Genomic DNA, 13087 nt, shown 5'->3' with positions numbered 1-13087 from the left:
TCCATCTAGGACCTCCAGAGCTAGAGAGGAGAAGTCAATGTCTGGCTTAAAAGGACAGGTTGAGTCTCCTGTTAAGGGCTAATGCAGCTGGTGACTTTAGTTGAAGCCACTGCTAATTTATCATTCCCGAAAATCTTAAGGCTCTTAAGAATTATGCTAAATCTACTCTGCCTATGCTCTATAAAGGGAACAAAGCCTGGATGACAGAACATTTGTTTATAACATTGCTTACTAAGTATTTTAAACCCACTGTTGTTACAACTACTGCTCATAAAAAAAAGACTGCTCAGGGAATTCCCCAGTGGTCCAGTGGTTAGAACTCCGGGTTTTCACTGGATTCAATCCCTGTATGGGGAACTAAGATCCCACAGATGTGAAAGAAGAAAATATGGATGGATATATTTATAATGTGGTGACAGGGAATGGCTTTCTTTTACCAGTTCTGATCGGGACCTAAAACCATAAGCCTTAAAGAAAAAGATGAACTGACCATTTAAAAATGTAAAACTTATCTGTTGTAAACAACAAACAGGATTAAAAGACTGGAATAAAAAAAAACAAAGCAATTTAATTGTTCATTAGCCTTTTAAAGATTAGGAAGGTTTGCAATATTCTGGCCTGATATGAAAAAGCAGACATCTGAAAACCAGGCTGTAGTCTAGTGCAAACTGGTAAAACTATTATGATGGGTTATTTGGCAATTACTAAAATATTAATTCATATTCTTTCTAACATGACAGTTTCATTTCCCAGAATTTTTCCACAGATTGTACACAAGCAAAAACATTTATATAAAAGAATGGTCACTACAGCATTCTTTAAAAACAAAAAGAAGAAATAAATGAAAACAATCAATGTCTATTAACAGGAAACTATATGAATGTATATCAATATCAATGTATAACACATACTGTAGTCACTAAAAACAATTCAAGTATAGCATATTTTATATGAACTAACATGGAAAATATCAAAAAAATCTACTTTGAGGGGACTCCCCTGGCAGTCCAGTGGTTAAGAGACTGCACTTCCACTGCAGTAGGCATGTGTTCAATACCCAGCTGGGTAACTAAGCACATGCAGCATGGCATTCAGGGGACTCCCCCCCAAAATCTACTTTTTAGTCAATAGTGAGCTGCATTACAATATACATAAGACTATTTTATCTGAAAAATAAAAATAAAAAACAAAAACCTGGAATACATATAGGTAGGGAAAAAAATGAAAAGGATACCAACACGAAATGAAATGATTACATTAGTCTCTCCATTACACAACTATTATAATCATTTTTTATATAACACTTTGTTTTGAAGAAAGTAGTCAAGCACAAAAACTAAAAAGGTAGAAAAGGAAAATATAAGACAAAAAATGTACATTTAAAATGAATTTAAGATATTTAGCCTCACAGTGCTTTTTATTAAAACAACTGAGCACTAATCTTTTTAACAAATATGACTCTTCAACTAATACTAGCAGACATTAAGAAACCAGAATTTCTATCCAAAGATAAAATGAGGATTCACACTTTAGCCACACACACTTAAGAGGACTCAATAGTTAAAGTATCATTCAATGATTCTTTAACTATTGAATGATACTTTAAATATTTAAGAATCATGAGGTTAAAATGATACATGCAGCTTCATCATTCAAATGATCTTATTCATTTTGATTTCAGAGAACAACTGGACAAAGGAAGTCCAAAAGTGATAACTTAAGATTATACAATCTGTAAGTGGCAGAGCATTGCTCCTCGGGAATCTTTTTTGAACTGGTAAAATTTAAAAAAATTTTCCTCTTACTTATTAACAATAGTTACTTTCAACATGACGACCACATCAAAATGGCAAGCACTTTAGAAGACTGACTGTTTCATTAAGAGAAGAAATTCATCAAGCATACACTAAAGCTTTCCTCCATTCCAACCTCAGAACCACCTATGAACCATCTATTTTTCTCTTTCACTGCCATTCCCCTGGGTAAAATGTCTTTATTTTTTCCTCAAAGTTAAACAGCCCAGCTCTGGCTGCACTCCTACCTCCCTGATGCCTCTCATCAGATGCCACCCCCCGTCTTTCATCCTTTCCCCCTTCACTAGCTTCTTTCCCTCTGCTAAAAAATATGCTCAATTTTCAATGTTCCTCAGACATCTTTTCTTGACATCCTCATTAAGCTGTTTCTCTCTTTTCCTTGATGGAATAGGAAGCTTCACCTGCTTAGTTTTCTATTGAAACTACTATGGGCCAACAGGAACTTTAATTTCAAAGGAAAGTGATCTCTGATCAGATCTCATTCAAACTGATTTCTCTGCAACATCTGATACTGTTCACTATACAACACCAACCTGGAAACTCTCCTTTCTTTCGCTTTCAGGGCATTACCATTTGCTTACTATTCTGTCATCCTTTATATCTTTCATTGGTTTCCCTTCCTTTATCCATTCTTAAATACTGATGTTTCTTTCTATCTATTTTGTTTAGGACATTTTGGGGGGTGGGGGGGGGGGGGCGGGTAACTACCACAAGGAAGACTTCAAAGTTGATTTCTCATATTCCAACCATTCTCTGAGCCCTAAACTCCAATGTTTAACTCTCTACTAGACCTTGCTACTAAAACATAAGCGGTAGCTCAAATTCAACACGTTTTGGTATCTACCTCTTAATCCTGCTGCCTAATTCAGTTGATAGTGCTACTCACTCAGCTGTCCAAGCAAGGAACATCTGCATTACCTTTAAATCCTCCACATTTAACTGATCATCAAATATTATCATATACACATCATATAAAACTTCTCTAAGCTGCCTCCTCTGTCATTTCCCTATATTTAGGCTTTAATTATTGCAACAGTTTCATTACTGTTTCTCCTATACTGAAATGTTCTATAATGTATACCAAATAAAGTCCATTCTCCCTGAGAGAGCATATAAATAGGCCCCTCAAAAGCCACCAGTTTTTGTTTCTAAATCTTTTCTGCTTCATGCATACTGCCCCTCACCTCCTCTTCCATACTAACTTCACCTATTCCACTCACACACCACATTCCAAGGCAACATGCTTTCATCCCTTGTTCACTGAATAAGCAACGAGTCATTGCTTAGTGTTCACTAAGTCATTTCTCTATGACTTTTCCTGGTTCTCTGCAGAAAGAAGGAATAATTTAATCACCGTCAATTAGATTATGGTCCTACACTGCTTAATATCTTCCCTTATTACAAGTTACCACATTGTGCTATTTTAACCATACACAATTTTATGTTCTTTCCTCTTGGTGCTCCTTGAGGATCATGCTGAGCTCAACGTTTTACTCTTTATGCATAAAACATAGTAGATTCTCTCCTCTCACATGTATTTGTCACTGCTTTATTCTCTCCAAACCTGTTATGCACCCAGAAAAGTAAAGTAAAAAAGAGAATGTAAATAGTAACAATTGATAATGTCAGGCATTAATGAGAGTAAAATAAAACGAGTTGGGGGGAGATGACCCACAGGTTAAGTGTATGCCCTCGTATCCAAAGGCTGGATTAAGGGAGCCTGTCCTCTATCAAAAGTAGTTTCAAGTATCCAAGGCTAAAGATGACTGATGGCTATGGCACTGTTTCAAATCATAAAGAGGAAGAGGGACTTTTTAAAAATATGTACAAAGTATCACTCAATACTCCTTTTTTCAACACATACTTTGAAGGCCTACTATACACCAATCACTGTTCTAAGCAATGGGGATGGACAGATGGGTAAACCAGGTCTTTGCTCTCACAGATCTTACATTCTAATAAGTGGAACATAAATACATAATGCAAAGTTAGTGATGGATACTATACAGAAAAGACAGTAAAGGGGGTGAGGGTTGCTACTTTAGAGAATGCTCAAGGAAAGACGTTCCTAAAAAAGGTAACATTTCACTAAGTCCTAATGCAACAGCAGAGTCACATGCAGATAACAACAGAAAGTATCTTGGAGGCAGATGGAAGAGCAAATAGGAAGAAGGAAAGATTGAATGGGGTTTGGCATATTCAAGGAACAGTGTCCCTGTGGCACAGTAACTGAAGGAGAGTGGTAGGAAATAAAACCTTAACTCTTAGGTAAAATAATTGGATTATCCGAGAAAGAGTGGTAACAGGTTAATTTTAACCTCATACAATTTCTATCCTGTAAGTGGACTCAGACCCTAAAACTGATGTAAATAAACAAATGTAGCATCATTCTACATAATAAATTACCGGTTGATGATAAAGAAAGGTCAATACTCATATCCCACTGACGATACGTCCGCAGATTTCCCAACGTCCATATTCAGTCTGATCTTGCATCCAATTTTACTGTGCCAACCTCTCCACCAGCCGTGTGTACACATGCTCAATTGTGTCTGATTCTTTAGGACCCCATGGACTGCAGCCCACCAGGCTCCTCTGTCCATGGGATTCTCTAGGCAAGAACACTGGAGTGGGTTTCCATTCCCTTCTCCAGGAGATCTTCCCAACTCAGGGCTCAAACCTGGGTCTCCTATGTCTCCTGCACTGGCAGGCAGGACAGTTCACCACTACTGCCACCTGGGATGCCATGGGCCCAAGGCCTGATGTTTGATTCAGCACCCCTTTCCCCTCATGCTAAGTTAAGCTGCTTTTGGTCTACTGCTAAACTGGCAGGCTCTCCTTGTGGCTCAGCTGGTAAAGAATCTGCCTGCAACATGGGAGACGTGGGTTCAACCCCTGGGTTGAGATGATCCCCTGGAGAAGGGAAAGGCTACCTACTCCGGTATTTCGGCCTGGAGAATTTCGGGGACTGTATAGTCCACGGGGTCACAGAGTTTGACATGACTGAGCAATTTTCACTTTCAAACTCATGGCAGGACCTCTGATTCTCATTTGAATTTTTAAAGGCATGCCCAAGGTCTTACAGTGCATACTTCATACCTATTCTAATGTATAGAACTACCTTTATCCCCCTCAATTAAACAAACTAAAATTCTAAACATTCATTTTATCTCATTCCTACACAAGGACCCAGATGTAAAATCTTGCACTTTCTTACTCTGAAATGTCTTTAAGTCTTGTTCTTCTGTTTGTACTGCCATCACTGTTTGGATTATAAGAGCTTCCCAAATGATTTCTCTCCCTTTCAACACTACACTCTAGCAATACATAGTATTCATGACTGTCAGACTGATTTTTTTTTTTTTTTTTTTAACAAAACAAGCTTCTTTCATTATTTTACCCTAGGGCTTCCCTGGTGACTCAGTGGTAGAGAATTTGCAAGCCAATGGAGGAGACTTGGGTTCAATCCCTTGGTCAGGAAGATCTCCTAGAGAAGGAAATGACAACCCACTCTAGCACTCTTGCCTGGGAAATCTCACAGAGGAGCCTGGTGGGCTACAGCCCCTGGGGCTGCAAATATTCAGACACAACTTAGCGACTAAACAAGTACCTCTGGAGTACCTATAATATTAAGTCTAAGCTTTGCCTTACTTTTCAAGATTCTCAAAAATCTACAGGATCAATTACAATAATCTTTTCTGTAAGCAAAGCTCTCTCTTCCGAGCAGGATGAACCCTCACCATTCCTGGAACAAACTTGATTTTTGTAATTCCCAACTGTCATTAAGACTTACCCCACAATTTCTAAAGGCAATCTCAGTTTTAAAAGGAATTTACATATAGAAAGTCCAAATAAAGAGAAAAGAAGTGAAGTGTCCTTCGGTAAAAAAAAGAAAGCAGAATAAACACCTTCTGATTAGAAAAGGCAACTAAAAATTTTACATTACTAATATTGATAAATAACTGAAACATTTCATTAAATTCCACTTTACAAAGTGTTTTTATTTTAGAGATGAAAAAACTGTGGATCTCAGATAATCTGAGTGACTTGTTCAATATCCCATTTAACTAAAATGAAGAAGCAGAGGCTTCCAAGGGCTCAAAATCCCACGACTACACCCTGGCATTTCCTTCCCTAACTACAGAATAAACAGATTAAAATATTTACTGTTAAAATATCAAAGTACCTGGATGTTTAGACATTAATGACAGCATGTTATGCAAACCAAATTATCTGCTTAAAGAATGCACACAGGGATGTCATTTGTGCTTAAATCTTTCAGTAGTCTGAATTTAGGTTAAGTTCAAAATTCTTCAGATAAACAAAGCCTTTCAAAAGTTGACTCCTAATTACCAGTTAGTTAAATCTACCAAATTGTTCCATCAAGTTCCAATTACATCTAAGTATTTAAATAGTTATTCAATGATAACTTGTAGGGACTGTCTTCAATGTTATATTTAAGTAGAACAGCAAACAAAATGGGGATGTCAAGGGTAAAGACATATATTACCAATTCTGTAATTTAAAAGCTGCTTATGAAATACTGAGCTTTACACTAAAAAGGGTATTACTGAAATAAACATTAAAGTGTAACTTATAATATTCCTTTCATCCTTCATAAGAAATTGAGTGACATAAATGATTCAAAGTTTATGTTCAGGTATTGAGATGACTTGGATTTGAGCTCTGGTTCTACCAACTTCCTAACTTTACCCACCAGGCCTCATTTCTGCAAAATGTGGGTATCTTGTAGGCCTGTTTTAAATAAGAGAATGTGAAGCACTCACCATTATGACTAAAACACAGCAGCAGTTCAAATATATACTAATAGTTAACTATCAGAAGAACACAGATTAAGATGGGAATGCTAATTTTTGGCTCCTTCTCAAACCCTACTGTTTGTAACAATTTGCTGAAGAGGTTAGAAAAATGAAGAACCACCATGAAGAACACCAATTATTGGGACTTCCCCTGTTGTTCAATAGTTAAGATTTCAAACGCCAATGCAGAGGTGTGGATTCAGATCCCTGGTCAGGGAGCTAAGATCCCAGATCCCTTGAGGTCAAAAAACCAAACACAGAAGCAATATTGTAACAAATTCAATATAGACTTTAAAAAAAATGGTCCACATTAAAAAAAAGAAAAAAAAAAAACTCAGAAAAAAAACTATTCATATGCACTTTGGAAGTCAGGTGTTTGGCAAAATCTGAATGTGACCTGCTCTTCATTTGTTCATAAATATTTTCTTCAGGCACCTTGAATAAAGTCTTAGCTCACAGCAGGTTATCAAATTTTTTTTTGGATAAATACTGGAATGAATTTAAACGTTTGGCGAAAACAGCCTTGAAATCTATCATAGGACTGAATCACCTAGTTCTTTTTCCCATAGCTGCCATTCTGACCTAAATTCTGATTTTAGCTGCCATCACTGGGCCGTATTCAAGAACTTAACGCAAAAGTGAAATAACTATGGATGGATAATCAGTTGGAGGTACATGGTGCCTATGGCAGTCCCAAAGCTGTATGTAAAAGGGCATGGTGAAGGACAATGCATCAGTACGTATGATATCAAGAACAAAAATCAGAATCTCTTCTGCTTTTCTTAAAAAAAAAAAAAAAAAACAGGAAACTCTCTTGATGCTGTATCAATTTGCAACATTGTAACTCACCTGTTTTTTCAGTTACATCTGAATCAGGGGTGCCTGCCCTGCTAACTTCCCCTTCAGCATTCTCCTCTTCAGCACTAAGAGAAATTGGTGAAGAAGGGCCAGGCTGGGAGGGTTGAGGGGTTGCTTCGGGCGCTTCCTCAATCTTACTTCTTTTCTCAAAGCGAAAACGGTCCAGGTTGAAAAGATTCATATTGATATAAACTACCACTTCGTGGGGTTTGGAGCTTTAAATGAACTATCTGCAGGGAGAAAATAAAAAGAGAAAAAAGGCCATGAAAACAACATAAAATACAAAGCCACAGCAGTTCATTCCCAAGGCAATTAAGTGCCCGCAAACATGCCAGTGGCTAAGCATGACTATTATGGCTGCGCTTCATTGTTAGGCCATAACAATCAGGTGGACAGGGGTATCCTTTTAAAATTTTCCATTGCTTTTTTCACTCCCTCTCTCCCCCACCCCCGCCCTTCCTTCCTAGAACCACACGCTGACCCTCGCGCAACCTCCTCTTACCCCAGCACGCGCGGGCACGTTCCCCACGCTAACTCCCCTGCGGGCCGCGCGCCCGCCCACAGTGAGAGGCTCCCTGTACTAAGATGCTCCCTGCCTCGAGAAAGGACGTGCCAGGGCCCGTGCCTCGACACTGCAGGGACACAAAGGGGCCAAAGGAGGGGAGCGGCGGAGGCCGTGGTGGCGGGCACCCGCCCGGAAGTTGACGCGGCGCGAGCCCAGCTGAGAGGAAGCTGATAGGATCAAGAAAACACAGGGAAGGTTCGAAGTGCAGACTGCTGCGGCATCTCTTTCAACGATCGCTTGCTCTCTATCACTCTTCCCGTAGTACTTACAGTCTTGCAACTTCGGTGGGCTTAACAAAGACTGAAAAGCAAAAATAATTCTTGGTGTGCAGCGACGGTAGCCGGGCCGGGACCTTCTGAAAGAGCACGGAGAAGCCCAATGAGCGCGTAGTGATGACGCAACACGCAACCTAGGTTTTTCTCTTCCCCAGCGACGTGCGAGGGGAAAAATGTCTAGGCGCGCGCCGTTGTCATGGTAACCCGTATCCGCCTTTTTGCCTTGGAAGCGCGCTTGTGGCCTGTTTCTCCAGGTTAGCCAGAAAGTTGTTAGGTAGAACAATAATAAGTAACACAATGATAATAAATAGCCTAATAAGAATATTTAACATAATATCTGACGTATTATAATCTATACATTTATATAATCTGTTAACAATATAACACCGTTGTTCTAAAGGCATTACGTATAATCGCAACCTTTTCAAGAAGCCTGTTTTTATAAAACAAGGAAACTGAGGACTGCAGATGTTAAGTAGTGAAGAGGGAAAATCGAGGTATATTGAACTTAAAAACGTATTAACTGCCTCTGCACTGTTGGTGGGCTTATTCCCAGAGTGAAATATGACAATTCACGTATCGTGATAGAAGTATTACCTTTAGAAAATTTCCTCTCTTTGCTCTAACATTAAACAGATTTTGAATCGTAATTTGATCCCCTGGTTGGCATTTACCTTGAAGAATTTCTATAAATCATTCTAATGCCAAATACATTGGTCGTTGTAAACAAATGAACACTTTTTAAATCAGTGTTTTGAATTGTGTAAGGTAAACCCACAATTTTGTCAATATGAGCACACTTACATAATTAATTTTCTGGGTCCATAAGATTCAGGATCAATGACTGAACAATTGGGATTTCCATTGTACCTATCCTTGATATCCCATGAAATGCCCTAGATTTATGCATTAACTTATAAATAGTAAATTCTTTTTCTTAATGAAAAATATTTGCTTTAAGATCTCCTCTTAGCAACTTTCAAATATGCAATACAGTATTATTAACTGTATTCACTATGCTGTATGTGTAATAGAAAAAAATGAATCTTCGCTTTACATTCAGAAAGATCTAGCATTGAAAATGGATTTGATTAGCTTGATGACTTTGGTCATATTATAAATAACATCTCTTAGTCTCAGTTTCCTCATCTTTTAATTGTGGTTGATGATACTATTGACATCTTTGCTACCATTAAGGGCCTTGTGTTCATGCATATGGACACCCACCTCAAATGTCCAACTCTGACACTACCTAGGAGTTGGCATAGTTTTTCAAAAAGTATGCTCTGTTAAGTTTGAGTTTTAAAAGAGCAATGAGTATTTTTTAGCATAATTATGTCCTATGCAATATTTGGAACTTGTCCATACTAAACAATTATGTGTTGTTCGTCTGAAATTTAAATTTAACAAGGTGTCCTGTATTGTATTCGGCAAACTTACTCTCACCCTACCACTTTATCACCCCTTTGACCTAGGGACTTTTTGGCTACACATTGGGTCTAAAGATATAGATACTAGAAACACAGTTCACCCTCAACAGAGAAGACCTGGGGAAAAGTCACTGTTAGCCATTTTGGAACCATGTGAGCAGACCATTTTGAGAACCAAGTACTCAAAAGCATTCTACCTTATTCCAGGAACTCACTTGATGATTTGAACAAACCTATATGTTTATTTTAAGGAATAAAATATTCATTAGATTTGTAACTTTAGCTAAAATTTTTGGCTCATTCTCACTGACTATGGTAATGACTAGTTTTATTTTTTTATTGTTTTCTACTTTTAAGTTCTTTTATAAAATAATTGAAGTGTAGTTGATGTATAATGTTGAGACTATCCACTAAAAGTATCCTAAGAAAGTTTTTTTAACTTAAAGAATTTACAAAAAAAAGTCTTGCAAGACTTTTTTTTTTTTCCACACCAAAAAAACCCACTTTATAGGGCCTATAAAGGGACAAAAAAATTAGTAAAAAACTTGTTCATTAAACTAAATGCGTGAAGGTAATTCTGCAGTATCTACAGAGATGTGGAGGAAAGGATTGGGACTCAGCAGTTTTCTAGATCGTGTGTGTGTGTGTGTGTGTGTGTGTGTGTGTGTGTGTGTGTTGGCCAAAAACTTAAGATATTAATTTATTATAGAAAAACCCAAACAAACTTTTTGGCCAACCCAATATCATTCATTTGTGCAAGAAAAAAATTAATTTTATATCTTGGAAATACATCTTTAAAATGTTCCCAAAGACATTAAATCCAGCTTACAGAAGTAAAGAAATGAAGGTTTCAAGAATGACCAATTCATGGTGTAAAAGTATTCTGTTGAGACTAAACAGTTAAATCTTAATAATTATAAATATGGTATACTAGTCAACTTTTTGTTGCATTACCAATACAAAATTTTACTTGAATAAAACAGGAAGCTTGATTGTCTAGTTGGGTCAACTTCAGATTACAACGACCGTCTGCACAAAGTACATAAACAGTAAATATTTGTTGAGTAAATGAATGGTAGTAATAACTAGACAAAATTTCAGAGCAGATAGATAAATAAGTTTTAGAATAAGCTGAGACTCTTCAAAATGATGCATGCTATGGAAGACCAACATAAACCAGAGCTTACAAATCTCAGAAAAGAGTTGACACACCTCAAGAAAGAAAGAGAAGTAAAAAAAAAAAAAAATCTTAGATTAAACTGGATGTAAAACATAGATAAACAAACATAATGGATAATGCCTTAAGAGAAATAGAGGAGGAAAAGAATGTTAAATCTTGAAAACTAACAATATAAAGCTAAATATATTTCAAGACAAAATAATAGATATTAAAGATAAGCAAAGAAGGTCCAACATAATTATAATTGAAGTCACTACAGAAGGAAATCAAAGCAAAGGTGTGGAAGAAGTAACTATAGCCATAATTCAAAAACCAGTTACTAAAAATCATAAGGATTTGAAACTATGTATTGGAAGAATATATCATTTACCTGAGAATATCAACCCAGATGGCCAACACCAAGACATATTCTAGTAAAATTTAGACTTTAAAGAAAGGAGATATATACATGTTAAAAGGAGGTTAGAGGGCAAATCCTAGAGTACAGATGGCCCTTTATTTGAATTGAAAATATTTGCAGGAACTTATGAGGTTTGATACACATACTATATAATATCTGTGTCCACTGGAAAGGCCTAAGAAAGCTTATATTCTTCCCTACCTCCAAGATTGTGGTCTTGAAATATCATTTACCACTAAAGAAAACCAGGACTTTTTTCCAGTCAGGGTAGGAAATGTACAGAATGAACCTGGAATGATTTCATAAAGCAAAAAGCAAAGAAATTTTCAAAGACCACTAACATCATGTCAAAAAGTTTCAGGAGTCAACTTGAAGAGGCTCTTACCAAGGGTCAAAGATGGTACAATTTGAACTTTAATACGGTTAAAAATTGCAGTTATTTGAAAGCCATTAAATATGTTTAAATATATGAGTTTTTTCTGATATTTAAAACAACTGTTTATCTTTAGGGAATGAAAGGAAACAATTATCATGAAAAGTATGGGGAAAGAATCACTCTTTTATCTTGCCCTTTATCCATAAAGGGCTCTACTAAGTAATCAAATAATAGATGAAAGGAAGTGGCTACTTATAAAAGTGTTTCAACTAGTAAATGAGAAAGAAATAATCAAATTTTAATTACTGAGTACACCTGGCCCAAATTTCTGACCTACAAAATTGTAATCTGTAATAAAATGGCTAACCACTAATTTGGGGGTGAGTTTGTTATGTAGAAATAGATAGATAATTGGAACATATCCAACTTTTCCCAAGATTTTTGTCTCAAATGTACTGATTCTCTCAGTTATAACTAAAATGTTCTTTATTTTCCCTTCTTAAAATGCTGAGAGGGGCTTCCCAGGTGGCATTAGTGGTAAAGAACCCACCTGCCAATGCAGGAGACCTAAGAGATGTGGTTTCCATCCCTGGGTCGGTGAGATCCTTTGGAGGAGGGCATGGCAACCTACTCCAGTATTCTTGACTGTAGAACCCCATGGACAGGAGCCTGGCAGGCTACAGTCCATAGGGTTGCAAAGAATTGGACACGACTGAAGCACCTTAGCATGCAAAATACTGAGATTCAGAAACTCTAGAAATCTTAGGCTCATTTCCTGTTCACCTGAAGTTTGGAGTAACTGAGTCCAAAAGTCAACATTTGATAGGTTTTGTTTGTGTGTTGTCACATTTTCTCTCTGCCTTCTTTGCCAGAAGAATTATTTCCCACAATAGTATATATAATTCTATAAGTAGTGTAAAGGAGGTTTAAGGCACCTCTTCTTTAGAAATATATTAGTCACAGAAAGGCATTATCATTTCTAATTTGTATTAAAGTGTTATTTATGATTCAATATGGTAGTTAAGATAAAGTGTCTAAGATGTAGACCATAAAATAAAATTTTGTCATTAGGATTACTCAAATGCAGTGACCAAGATGTCAGAAATAAATTACTATCAAGGGTACCTATGGAGATAGAATTCACCTTTTACATTAAAATAAATATTTATGTAGGGGTGCTGTTGTGATGGTTAATTTTATGCATCAGTTTCACTGGGCTAAAGATGCTGAGATAGCTGGTAAATCATTAATTCTGGGTGTGTCTGTGAAGGTCTTTCTGGAAGAACTTACCATTTGAATTGGTAGACTGACTAATGAAGATTGCCTGGACCAATATGAGTGGGTATCACCCAGTCCACTGAGGGTCTGC

General features: G+C 36.9%; 1 protein-coding gene and 1 long non-coding RNA gene across 4 annotated transcripts in view; one reads left to right on the top strand and one right to left on the bottom strand.

Annotated features, from left to right (window-relative positions):
• SMARCAD1 (SNF2 related chromatin remodeling ATPase with DExD box 1) overlaps positions 1 to 8420 on the bottom strand; it is a 92590-nt gene extending 84170 nt beyond the window's left edge. The window contains exons 1-2 of one of the 2 annotated variants that reach the window (XM_020909422.2): positions 8327 to 8420; positions 7484 to 7722 (exon numbers count right to left, since the gene is read on the bottom strand). In XM_020909422.2, the coding sequence (XP_020765081.2) occupies positions 7484 to 7673 (190 nt within the window). In that variant the 5' untranslated portion in view covers positions 7674 to 7722; positions 8327 to 8420. Of the gene's footprint in view, positions 1 to 7483; positions 7723 to 7994; positions 8104 to 8326 lie in introns of those variants that run through there. The other variant, XM_020909423.2, reaches the window with a different exon arrangement.
• A 25-nt stretch (positions 8421 to 8445) lies between these two features.
• LOC110133103 (uncharacterized) overlaps positions 8446 to 13087 on the top strand; it is a 243503-nt gene continuing 238861 nt past the window's right edge. For both annotated transcript variants that reach the window (XR_011482512.1, XR_011482513.1), the window contains exon 1: positions 8446 to 8586. This is a non-coding gene — a long non-coding RNA (uncharacterized lncRNA). The remainder of the gene's footprint in view (positions 8587 to 13087) is intronic.

This window comes from Odocoileus virginianus, chromosome 21 (assembly GCF_023699985.2).
Source record: "Odocoileus virginianus isolate 20LAN1187 ecotype Illinois chromosome 21, Ovbor_1.2, whole genome shotgun sequence".
In the NCBI taxonomy this organism is placed as follows: domain Eukaryota; kingdom Metazoa; phylum Chordata; class Mammalia; order Artiodactyla; family Cervidae; genus Odocoileus; species Odocoileus virginianus.
The sequence above is the reverse complement of the archived record's forward strand: the minus strand, read 5'-3'. Positions and strand labels throughout refer to the sequence as shown.